This window comes from Planococcus citri, chromosome 1, assembly GCF_950023065.1.
Source record: "Planococcus citri chromosome 1, ihPlaCitr1.1, whole genome shotgun sequence".
In the NCBI taxonomy this organism is placed as follows: Eukaryota; Metazoa; Arthropoda; class Insecta; order Hemiptera; family Pseudococcidae; genus Planococcus; species Planococcus citri.
Genome location: NC_088677.1, coordinates 51,874,939 through 51,886,995, shown reverse-complemented (window position 1 = coordinate 51,886,995; position 12,057 = coordinate 51,874,939). Strand labels below are relative to the sequence as shown.

The 12,057-nt window shown below is 34.8% G+C and overlaps 3 protein-coding genes across 3 annotated transcripts; all 3 read left to right on the top strand.

The window, feature by feature from the left end:
- The first annotated feature begins 75 nt into the window (after positions 1-75).
- LOC135832610 (rac GTPase-activating protein 1-like) lies at positions 76-3,302 on the top strand. Its single transcript, XM_065345970.1, has 4 exons — positions 76-584; positions 741-847; positions 939-1,850; positions 2,438-3,302. Exons 1-4 carry the CDS (start codon positions 579-581, stop codon positions 3,069-3,071), a joined length of 1,659 nt encoding a protein of 552 aa, XP_065202042.1. The 5' UTR covers positions 76-578; the 3' UTR covers positions 3,072-3,302.
- A 728-nt stretch (positions 3,303-4,030) lies between these two features.
- LOC135832613 (short-chain specific acyl-CoA dehydrogenase, mitochondrial-like) lies at positions 4,031-6,435 on the top strand. The gene is made up of 10 exons (XM_065345974.1): positions 4,031-4,264; positions 4,341-4,480; positions 4,554-4,663; positions 4,800-4,951; positions 5,039-5,227; positions 5,311-5,454; positions 5,523-5,650; positions 5,746-5,841; positions 5,914-6,032; positions 6,113-6,435. The coding sequence occupies exons 1-10, from the start codon at positions 4,228-4,230 to the stop codon at positions 6,210-6,212; spliced, it is 1,215 nt and encodes a 404-aa protein (XP_065202046.1). The 5' UTR covers positions 4,031-4,227; the 3' UTR covers positions 6,213-6,435.
- Positions 6,436-8,296: 1,861 nt separating this feature from the next.
- LOC135832607 (endoplasmic reticulum mannosyl-oligosaccharide 1,2-alpha-mannosidase-like) lies at positions 8,297-11,758 on the top strand. Its single transcript, XM_065345967.1, has 10 exons — positions 8,297-8,532; positions 8,612-8,785; positions 8,947-9,280; positions 9,344-9,495; positions 9,577-9,768; positions 9,853-10,040; positions 10,119-10,245; positions 10,319-10,486; positions 10,601-10,741; positions 10,813-11,758. The coding sequence occupies exons 1-10, from the start codon at positions 8,440-8,442 to the stop codon at positions 11,029-11,031; spliced, it is 1,788 nt and encodes a 595-aa protein (XP_065202039.1). The 5' UTR covers positions 8,297-8,439; the 3' UTR covers positions 11,032-11,758.
- The last annotated feature ends 299 nt before the right edge of the window (positions 11,759-12,057 follow it).

Genomic DNA, 12,057 nt, shown 5'->3' with positions numbered 1-12,057 from the left:
TGAATGATATCATTGAAAATAAGTAACTGTAAAATCAATAATTATAAAAAATGAAAGTTACTGAAAATTATCAAAAATTTGTACAGTCGCCATCCAGTCCCGTCCCATTCGGTAAAAATTATGAAAACTGAAAAGAGATGAAAAGAAAAATTGAACTTCCGAAACTGAAATAAACCTCGTAAAAGAAAACAACGACAAGTCGACAACCGCCGGTGGCGTGGCGGTAGTGGCGGTGGGTGGAGGCGCCAAAAAATCAACACCCAAAAAACTACACAGCGATCCTACAGAGAGGAAAAGAAAACACTCATCCAGTATAGAACTTGCATAATCCTGGCCTTGTATGCGCATATCCGGTACTTTTCTTTTATCAATGATTTTCCGTTGGATTTGAAATCTCCGGCGCTTCTCTTCAAATCAAACTGAGCCAAACTCCAAAGTTCTTCTGTTGAAGTATTACCTGTAAATTTAATAGTATTTATTTCATTTTCGAACAAATTATGTTGTTAAATGTTGTAAATATAGAATCGTATTCATACTCGTGAGCATATATCTCACCATTGTATTTATTCAACGAACAAATGAAGGTAACTTATCATACCAAATTCTCCTCCTACATATAATGCGTATTTTTCTATCTTCACGGTGTATGATAAAGTGATACTAATGTAGTCTTCTAATCTGTAAATATGAGCTTGTAAATACTATACTGATATTACTAATTCTTCATTGTGTTTTCATAGAATCCAACCATGACAGAAAAAGGAATTGGTTTAGTGTACGAATACGATGATCTAATTCGATGCTACGAAGTATTGTTAGAGAACAACTTGATCAAAGAATTTCTCAAGTGAGTTGATTGTAACTCAGAATTTAAAATACCTCAATGACTGTTGAATTGAACATTTCTTGCGTTTTTTTTTTTTTTTTTTGGTATTTAGTTACACAAAACACCAAGAAGCATTGCGATTGAAACACATCGAAACTTCGAATGAATGCAAGCGTTTGAAAATCTGCCTGGATGCAGCCAATAAAGACATCACAACTTTAAATTCTAAGCTAACAGCAGCTCGAAAATGGTTAGATTCAGAACGACTGCAACGTAAACAAGTGGAAAGTGAACGTGATTCTCTGGCTAATACGTTAGAAGAATTACGCCGTTTACTGTTGAACGATCAGCGTCATAAAATACCCGACGAAACTAGGGAGAAAATTACGTCGATTAGCAGATCGATTCAAAACTCGTTGAGTGGTTATCGGACTCCGTACGATCGTTTAAATACGATCACCGAATTTGATTCGTCTTCCGTTTCCGAAGTTAGTATTTCAAGATCGGAAGACGATCTCGATGATACAAATCCTCGTATTAATCGTAAACATCGGCCTTCGTATTTGGACGAAGAACCTGTCACTCTGAGGAAAAAGAAATCTGCTGTGTTTCCCATCACACCCACTGCTCCTAGAGCCGAATCACTAGAGTCTTTGGAATCCGATCCGAGAGAAGAATTTAAAGAAAATTTGCGTACTCCGTTCCTCGATCGGTTGAATTCTAGAGCTCATAATTTTGTCAGCGTTAGTACCTATTTAACAGCCGAGAGCTGTTTAGGTTGCGAGAAATCAATTCGACGCTTTAAAGGTTTTTTGAAATGCAACGATTGTAATGCTATTACGCATCAGGAATGCCGTGACAAAGTACCATTACCATGCGTACCGATGGGTACTCCGACCAAGCCAGGAGTTTTTAGAACTATCGCTGATTGTGCTCCATCTGTACCGCCAATGGTACCAGCTATCGTTATTCATTGTGTAAATGAAGTCGAACAGAGGGGTTTGAGCGAAGTTGGAATTTATAGGTATTTTTATTTTCTGCATCTGTATATATGTATAATAGATTCAGTGCCGATTTTTGTCACGCTTTCACGCCTTCTCGACTCAACGCAAAAAATGATTTATAGCTAAAATTTTCAAAGTTGCATTAATTTCGACCACTCAAAATACATAAGATTTTTTACAATAAGATTTTTTACAGATATTCCAAAGGTTGCAAGTTCGATAGAATTCCATGTACTAGAATTTTTCTAGTAGATTTTAATTGAAAGTTTAAATGGAGCGCAGGTTTTCATTCGAAAGTTGGAAGACTTGTGCCGTAAGCTCAAATTTTTCAATTCTCCTAGTTGCATTAATTTTGATCAATCAGAGTTCATAAAATGTTTACAGAGATCTCAAAAGTTGCGAGTTCGAAAATCGAATCCCATGTATCACAAATTTTTTTAGTCGGCTCCAAAGCGAGGCCTTTCCAATGGTGTATCAAACATTAGCATGTGTGGCAAAAATTGGTAGAGTAGTGCTAAAGTTTTATAAAACAACGAAAATATGAAAGAAAAAAAACATTACTTGAAAACGTCACTGGAAAGTACCTAATAATTGTTACTTATTTCAGAATACCGGGTATTGCTAAAGAAGTGCAACAAATCAGAGAGAAATTTGCCAGAGGCAAAGGAGCTCCAAGCTTAGTCAAGGAAGATATCAACGCTGTATGCTGTTGCCTGAAAGATTTCTTAAATCATCTGGACGATAAACTGATTCCAAAATCAAAATGGGAAAATTTCGCCGAAGCTGTTTCCATCCCAGATGAAACTAATAAAATAAACAAATTATATCAAGCTCTTTCGACTCTTCCTCAAGCCAACAGGGATACGCTGGCTTTTTTAATTCTGCATTTACAACGAGTAGCTAGCACAGCAGAGTGTAAAATGCCTATTCCGAACTTGGCAAACGTGTTTGCTCCCACAATAGTCGGACGTCCTGATTTGGACTGCGAAAAACCAGAGCACGCCTTTACCCAGAATCAAATCAGTATCAGAGTAATGGAAGAGTTGCTCGGGTTGCCTGCTGAATATTGGAAAAATTTCATAAAAGAACCGCCTGCGACGTTCAAGACACCCTGTACATTACGTAATACTCCTTCTACCGAGAGTCTAATGAGAAAAACATCACGTAAATTTTTACAAACTCCACGTAGTGGAAAGAAATTCTTCGGTACACCACCTAGCTTTAGAAATCATGACAATTAAAACTGTATTATGCGAAAGATAATCATTATTTATAAGGATATTTATCATGCACAGGTGAACACTCGTATTTTATTTTTTAGTTTTTCATTTTATTTATTCGGTTTCTCTCTAGATTTTATATCTCTCGAGTAATTTTCTACTTAAATTTTTTAATCTCGATTTTAATTTATCCATAACATTGTATAGATCTGGATTTTAACCTCAAATACAGTATTGAAGTAGGTATTTTAATCGGGTTAGTCGTTCAGTTTCCTTTCAGAGCCTTTGAGAACGAAAACAGGCCCTCAGCTCAACAAACGTCATTTGCATACTTCCTCCTAAAAATAATTTTAAAAAAAAAACTCACCGAAACGCTTATTAAATTCGAAAAGTTTATTTTTAAGTAAACTTATTTTTGAATGTTAAACTCCAGTACGATTGACATTTAAATTATTCACTTCAAGCGCATCAACTGTCTGGTCCGTCAAGAAATCGGGACTTGCCCCCCTCCCCAATAAAAATTGAAAAAATCTAGAAAAATTCAAAAAATAAGTAGGTATTTTAAACAATATTTTTTCAATACCCAAAATGAAAGAAAACTTTAAATAACTGAAAAAATCTCAATAAAATGACTTGAAAAAAAATACAAAAATTTTCAATAATGTTTTTGGCACCAAAAATATTTTATTAAATAAGTTTGTCCAACATTTGAAGAATTTTTTTCAAAACAAAATTTAGAGAATGAGAAAGAATTGTTTCAAAAACCAGAAAAAATTTAAAAATAAATACAAAACCACATCAGTATGCCCTCTGAAAATTCAAATTTTACGTCGATATTTGAATTTACTTAACTTTTCTTTTTGGAACGAATTTGTTGCCTTCGACCATCCCTTCGACCCTCTGCTCTATCATTCACGTGGCACAGCAATGCTTGTATGCGCACGTGCATGTGCGCTTCATGGACCTGTGGATTTTTTTGTTATCATTCACGTAATGTTATCACTCATGCATTATGTACATACATAGTAAATTTTATCGAATGAAATTGAAAAATTGCTCTACTTATCTATGAAATATTGTAATTGTAGTTCGTTGATGAAATTCGTAGATGAAAAACCTCCATACTCCATACTTCATAAATTGTAACTGAAAAATGTGGTGAATTAAGATACCAAAAATGTTGAGCAAAAATATCATCAACGTTTCTCTGAATCGTAAGTACAATTCCAAGTGGAAGTTTATGCCAATGAGACTGCGCTTATAACGTTTATGTTATCTTTGTGCATTTAGAGTTCATTCGTAATTTTTCGGCTGTATCGTTACCTGAGAGTCATCTTCAGTTGAAAAATACGTGCCGAAATTTCGCCAAAAAAGAATTGAAGCCAATCGCCCAGAAGTTGGATAAAGAACATTTATTCCCCAAAGAACAAGTATCTGCTTTAAAAATGAACATTTTCGACTAGTTTTTTCATCTATCTTACTAATTTCGTATTGTATTTTCAGATTAGAAAATTAGGCACTCTTGGACTAATGGGTATTCTAGTATCAAAAGAATACGGAGGTTCGGATATGAATAGTTTAGCACTTTCGGTCGCTGTGGAAGAACTAGCTAGGTTAGTTTCACTCATTCATGACAACAGAGTGCAGTAAAAGTCATTACTGTAAAGTGTGTAAACTATAAAATTAACTTTCATCCAAGAAGTTATTGATATTTCTTATTCTTGTGAAAATTATTTTGTTCATTATCAGAGGTTGTGGAGGAACTGGTGCCATTGTCAGTATACATAATGGTTTATATGCTGCGTTACTCAATAAGTACGGCACAGCGGAACAGAAACGACAGTTTTTACCCTCTTTTGTTGACGGTTCGTCGATTGGTAGTTTTGCTCTGAGTGAACCAGGTTTGTATCGAGATTATCATTCGGATTCAAAATGAAAAATAATGATGTAGGTAAATATCAATGTCCTTATGACGATTTCTCTCACAGAAAGCGGTAGCGATGCAGCTAATTTATCTACTACTGCTACTCCGGTGACAGATGGATGGCTACTGAATGGAACCAAATCTTGGGTTACGAGTGCTTATGAAGCAAAAGCCGTAATCGTTATTGCACTCGCTGATAAAAATAAAGGCCATCGTGGCACCAACGCTTATATCATACCCATACCAACTAAAGGTCTAAAATTTGTTTCGTAGTACATATAAGTGTCTTTATAAAAGTGAAGCTTTTATTCATTCGAGTTCCTATTTCCGGCACAGGTTTAACCATAGGCCAGAAAGAAGATAAATTGGGAATTCGAGCTTCCTCCACTTGCAGTATTTTCCTTGAAAATGTTCACGTTACCACTGATAATTTACTTGGAAAAGAGGGAGATGGATTTAAAATAGCGATGTCGTCTATTGGTTAGTACTTGAGTAAAATCTGAAACGAAATGAATTTTGCAGTGGTCTAATTTCGATAAACTTCTTAGACTGTGGTCGAATCGGCGTCGCATCATTAGGCTTAGGTATTGCTCAAGCGTCACTTGATTGTGCTATTGAATACGCAAATGCGAGGAAAGCTTTTGGTGGTTCATTATTGAAATTACAAGCAGTTCAAGTAAGCACTATTTTAATGAAAAAATGATATGCATTTTTAAAATAGAATTTTATTTTATCTACTAATTGTTTTATTGCTGATGAATATGTAAACAGCAAAGAATTGCTAGGATGGCTTTGCAGCTGGAGAGTGCAAGACTTTTGACTTGGAAAGCTGCCATGTTGAGAGATGATAATCAACCATTTATAAAAGTAAACTTGAATTCCTCGTAAACATACTCGTAAGTGCCAATATTTTGAAAACCTAAACGAGTCTCTTCGTAGGCTGCTTCCATGGCTAAGCTAAGTGCATCAGAAGCAGCCACTGCTATATCGCACAACTGTATTCAAATCCTTGGTGGCATGGGCTATGTGACTAATATGCCAGCAGAACGTTACTACAGGTATTTTGCCCTTCAATGGTCATATTCTTCTTCTGAACGTATTCGTTTTAAATTTAATTCCCGATTTTGAAATGTTTCAGAGATGCTCGTATTACTGAAATTTTTGGCGGGCCGAGTGATATTCAATTACTCGTCATTGCTGAGCAAACCGCCAAAGAATATGGTTACAAAACGAGGTGATACATGATGAGGGAGGTTATGGAAAACTTATGTTTCATTTTCGAATGATTGAGGGTGGAAAGTACATATCTATTTATTTGTACTTTGTTTTATTGTGATTAATGATTATTTGTATTTTTTTCTTTCATTTTGTTATGGTTATGATAATGAATATCGGAAAAACGTGGATTTCATATTTTTCCCGGAAGAAGGGAGGACAATGGTGAATAAAATTTGAATAATTGCTCGTTTTCAACTATTTTTGAATACCTAATCAGTTTTATAAGAGGCAAAGTAATTCATGTTGGCGTGTCATATTCAAATCGTTTCTCGTTTTTCAATGAGGTGAATACAATCTCAGTGACTCCGGATAGCGGATACCCTGTTCCTGATGACGTGATGACTTCTCGCTTTTCGTTCCCTTCATCAGAATAACATTCCGACTAATTTTTGCAACATTTCACTCAAATAAATCCCAGAGTATTTTTCACTGAAATTTCGAGATACCTATGCCATTTTATCAATTTTTAACGTTGTTTTTTTTATTCAATTTTAGTTGATTGATATCAAAATTTTCATCAAGTGTATGGAAATTTTCTGCAATTTTTTTGCCGATTATGTACTTAGTTTGACGGCCCAATTTTGAGCTCAAAATTCTTCAAAAATGCTCAAAAAACATGTTTGTCGAAATTTTCGAATTTTTCGCAAAATTTTAAAGCATTTTAGGTCGCGAGTTCTCGTTTTTTGATAACTTCAGGACAGTGACAGTCGATTTTTTTCACTAGAAAATGGAGACCAAATGACCAAAAGAAAAAATACAACATAGGTACATTACATACAAAAAAAATTCCGGCAAAAAAATCTCAAAATTCTCAAATTTAATATTTTGTATTTGGTTTCTGATTGGCTTCGTTGAAGTTGAAGTTGGAATACAACACGTTCATTGGCTATCCGTTAAAATACTATTCGCTGGTTGGGTATGTTAAAGTTCTAGATTAGGGAAGTATACGCATACGCCATTTTGGTTCGACACAACGGATGTAAACAACATTAGAACGTATGTACGCATACAATCTTATGTGTAAAAAATGCAATTTTTTCGATTGTTCGCGGGTTCGGGTGAATTTTTAAGTAGTTTCAAGCTAAAGACAATGAAATTTCCTATCGATTGATGTTAAATTTTTGTTATTTCGCGCAAAATTGACGATTTTCTGAATACTTATATTATCCGATTTTTTCATACTATATGTGTCAACTTTGAACTAGAATTACTCAAAATTTTCAACGAACACATAGGTATATTAATACAGCAAAACATTCGTTATTTTATCCTTTTTAAAATGGGTCTTTACCGAAAGCTCTAGCTTCTACCGTTCGAAAATTCTTGAAGATCAAAGTTGCGGAAAATGTTCTACAATCAACACTAAGTGACTGATAACAGTGATAACACAATTTGAACACTTTCCGCAACTTTGATCTTCAAGAATTTTTGAACGGTAGAAGCTAGAGCTTTCGGTAAAGACCCATTTTAAAAAGGATAAAATAACGAATGTTTTGCTGTATTAATATACCTATGTGTTCGTTGAAAATTTTGAGTAATTCTAGTTCAAAGTTCAATACTTACCATCCGCGGTTGGTTTTTGCATTGTTTTCGCAACTTTAAACTTCTACAACTTTTGAACGGTTGCATGTAGAGCTTTTGATAAACACTCATTTTAAAGACGATGAAATTACGAACATTTTGCTATATTAAAATACCTGTGTGTTCACTGAAGATTTCGAGTATTTTTAGTTTAAAGTTGACACATATAGTATGAAAAAATCGGATAATATAAGTATTCAGAAAATCGTCAATTTTGCGCGAAATAACAAAAATTTAACATCAATCGATAGGAAATTTCATTGTCTTTAGCTTGAAACTACTTAAAAATTCACCCGAACCCGCGAACAATCGAAAAAATTGCATTTTTTACACGTAAGATTGTATGCGTACATACGTTCTAATGTTGTTTACATCCGTTGTGTCGAACCAAAATGGCGTATGCGTATACTTCCCTAATCTAGAACTTTAGGGTATGTGAGTTGATGATGATGATGCGTTCCGCACTTCCGGTTCCGCGCAAAACTACTTCACCCCTTTCCCATTAATTGATAAGCCGAACAAACACCAGTTTTTTTTCTCTCTAAAAATTCAAAATTCACGATTAATCTATGTACATAAAACATTTATTAATCAATGCGTTAAATTATGAAAAAACAATATGTAACGTTGAATTTAGAAAATATTAACAGAGTTCCAGTATTACAACACCGTACATTTCATCGCAAAAGTTTATGGCGAGTACGTACATACTGATAGTTCTGAATTAAACTCAACAAATCAAATTAAAAATAGTCAATGTACGTGTGATTTTTTACAGTCATGGAGGCAGCTATCAAGACTACAGAAAAATCTATTAGTCACACTATCATGCAGTATTATATTTGTTATCTTTTACTGGGTCATATTCAACTCGCAGAGACGTCTGGATGACGTGAAATCTGATAAACATATCAACGAACCTGACGAAACTGGTCAAAAGGTCCAAGCAGATGTGAGTACAGAAAAATGAGGTTAAACTCGACATGATTAAACACATTCATAAACCATGTTTCCATTTGCAACGATGTGTTGCTCTTCGTTGTTTATTATTACTTTTATAATCATCTATACACTTTTTTAATTCGATACATTTCACCGAATGGTGCTCCTTAGGTTGATGAAACATTCCAAGAAGTACCGGAAATCGATTCCAAAGTAGTCGTAGATAAATTATTTGTCGAAGAGTCATTAAATGAGAAACCCATCCAGATTGACGAAACACATAAAGCTCGACCATTCATCCCCATCCTAAAGTCACCGGAAACAATTACAGTGCGTCAAAGAGCAGTGATAAATGCTGTAAAACATGCTTGGACCGGGTACAAGAAATATGCCTGGGGACACGATCATCTTCGTCCGATTAGTCTCCGATATCAAGATTGGTTCCATCTAGGGATGACTATAGTGGACTCGTTGGATACTTTGTACATCATGAATTTGACCAAAGGTATATTCATTCTCATAACCTCTGCATTGTGCATACGACATTTTCTTACTGATTTCTTTACAGAATTCGCGGAAGCTCGCGGATGGGTAGAAAATTCATTCACTTTTGATCACTACAACGACGACGTAAATTTATTCGAAGTCACTATACGAATTCTAGGTGGATTACTATCAGCATATCATTTCTCAAACGATGGTCTGTTTCTGGAAAAAGCGGTAGGTTTTCAAATGAATGCGTAGTCAAAAGTCGTAACCGAATAATGCACGAATAACACATTTCATCGTCCTTGTTTGTAGGCTGATTTAGGCGAACGATTACTTCCTTGTTTTGACAAATCACCTACAGCTATTCCATTCTCAGACGTGAATCTAGTTTCCCATACCGCTCGTGTTCCTCGATGGAGTTCAGATTCTAGTATTGCAGAAGTGAGCACACTTCAGCTCGAATTTAGAGACTTATCTCGTTGCACAAGAGAAGATAAATTTGAAGTAATTTTTTTATTTATTACATATGTATTACTAAATTATGCATTTTCTTCAACCTTTTATCAATTCTGTCATAAATTTCGACAGAAAGCAGCTTTTGCTGTCAGCGAGCATATTCACAAGCTTCGTAAACCGGATGGTCTTGTTCCTATATTCATTAATCCAAATACAGGTAATTTTAATTTCGATTCTGAAATCAAACTGGGTGCCAGAGGAGACAGCTACTACGAATATCTGCTTAAACAATGGATTCAGACTGGAAAGACGGTAGACTTGTACGTTCAATTACTTTCCATATATTTAATATCTATGAAAACCAAACTGATTGATTCCTTATGCCTGTTTTTCTACAGTCTTAAAGAAGATTACATTGAAGCCATCGACGGTATCATGAGAACTCTAACCAAAACAACACCGAAACGAAAATTAACTTTTATCGGTGAACTGAAATCTAAATCGAGAACATTTTCTCCCAAAATGGTACCGATTTCCTTTTCATTTCTTCGGTATACTAATTTCAAAATCTTCGTTTAATCGTGATTTTTTGCTTCAGGATCACCTAACTTGTTATTTGCCTGGAACCTTGGCGCTGGGTGTTTACAATGGTATGCCAAATAAGCATATGACGTTTGCTGAGCAACTCATGGAAACTTGTTATTATATGTATAAAGATCAGCCTACTGGATTGGCACCGGAAATAGTTTATTTCAATTACGAACTGGTTAGTTGAACGATTTTTCGCTTCGATCAATATAAATCACTTGATTCTTGTCTTGTCGCCCTTTCTCCCATTATTATCTTCAAATGGCGGAATTATTATCAAATTTAATTGCAGGATAAAGGAGGAGTAGACATGTACGTCCAATCGCAAGACACTCACAATCTTTTGCGACCAGAATTCATCGAAAGTCTCTGGGCCATGTATTCAATCACCGGTAACAAAACCTATCAGGAATGGGGATGGGAAATATTTCAGGTGAGATCTCGAATTTGGCATATGTCCAGAAAACTTTTCTTCATGTATTCACTTTCATTGAATGTCTCCAGGCATTCGAAAAATACACCAAAGTAGCCAACGGATATACTTGTATAAACAACGTGCTAGACCCGGAAAACACCAAACCACGCGACTTTATGGAATCATATTTTATGAGCGAGACATTAAAATACCTGTACCTACTGTTCAGTCCAAATCGACGACTAATTGACATCGATAAACTTGTAATGAATAGCGAAGCTCATCCTTTACCTATATATTCCTACTAATGTGATACTGAGAACTCCTTCTTCCTTATCTCATACCAAGAGTCATTAAGACGCTAAATTCCTACATTAATTCCTATAAAAAAAACCTGTGTGGTTATATACTTTCTACGCACCCCGTGTACGAGCCACGTGTGCTGATCTCTGTATGTAAATTGACGACGACGAAGATATGAATATTAGCATTTGATTCGTCACACTGCTAATGAATCATTTTACCCCTTTGATGGCTGTGTAAGTCGGTCGTTTCGTCCCCTCGAGTGTTTATAACACGAGTTGTTGTGTTGTGTTGTGTAGCTACCTAATGCGTATGTTATCTAAGTACCTATGTTAATTATTTATTTATCCCCGATCGTTAAAAGTTATCACGTCAAAAGGTTGTTTTTTCATCTAGTTACTCCCTCCCCCTCATGTTCGTTGAATTTTCAAATAGACAGACTGATAGAAAAATTCGCACTCGACGTTTTGCCAAGGCACATATACTTATTTATATGGAATTTGTTTTTGTTTTCGTTTTTTATTTATTCATTCGAATACAATTGTTGTAATTCGAAACGATGCTTACCTGCGAACGGAGATGTTAATTATTTACCTCATTCGCTACCGATCGACGTTCGACGATTTAGCTGTATATCGATGTATTTTTCATCTCGTTGTGATAAATTATTATTGTGTATGTATCTTAATACTATTAAGTAATTGTGCAATACAGTCGTTCTTCGCATTTATACTTATTCTTAACTGTATATGTACATATAAGTACAATTTATAAATATTTACAAAAAAAAATCGTTGTAAATAATATTTGGTAGATGACTTCTGATGGGAGAATGTGGGAAGGATTATGGTAAAGTTTGATCGAAAATATAGATAACTCAACCTAATGTTGAAGATACGCATAAAAGAGGAAAAAACTCAATATTTTTGCAAAATCAATAATAATAATAAAAAAAATTTTAAAAACTTGAATTTTAAAAATTTTAGACATTTATTATTTGAGTACATAGAAAAAGTATACTTATGCACAGT

What these genes read in the sequence shown, in the direction of transcription:
- LOC135832610 (XM_065345970.1), top strand. An exon ending in TTGATCAAAGAATTTCTCAA is followed by an intron (nt 848 to 938) that starts GTGAGTTGATTG and finishes TTTGGTATTTAG; the next exon opens with TTACACAAAACACCAAGAAG. An exon ending in AGCGAAGTTGGAATTTATAG is followed by an intron (nt 1,851 to 2,437) that starts GTATTTTTATTT and finishes TACTTATTTCAG; the next exon opens with AATACCGGGTATTGCTAAAG.
- LOC135832613 (XM_065345974.1), top strand. Translation starts at nt 4,228, where the DNA reads ATGTTGAGCAAAAATATCATCAACGTTTCTCTGAATC. An exon ending in CATACCCATACCAACTAAAG is followed by an intron (nt 5,228 to 5,310) that starts GTCTAAAATTTG and finishes TTTCCGGCACAG; the next exon opens with GTTTAACCATAGGCCAGAAA. An exon ending in ATAATCAACCATTTATAAAA is followed by an intron (nt 5,842 to 5,913) that starts GTAAACTTGAAT and finishes GTCTCTTCGTAG; the next exon opens with GCTGCTTCCATGGCTAAGCT.
- LOC135832607 (XM_065345967.1), top strand. Translation starts at nt 8,440, where the DNA reads ATGAAAAAACAATATGTAACGTTGAATTTAGAAAATATTAACAGAGTT. An exon ending in GTCAAAAGGTCCAAGCAGAT is followed by an intron (nt 8,786 to 8,946) that starts GTGAGTACAGAA and finishes GGTGCTCCTTAG; the next exon opens with GTTGATGAAACATTCCAAGA. An exon ending in CATCATGAATTTGACCAAAG is followed by an intron (nt 9,281 to 9,343) that starts GTATATTCATTC and finishes ATTTCTTTACAG; the next exon opens with AATTCGCGGAAGCTCGCGGA.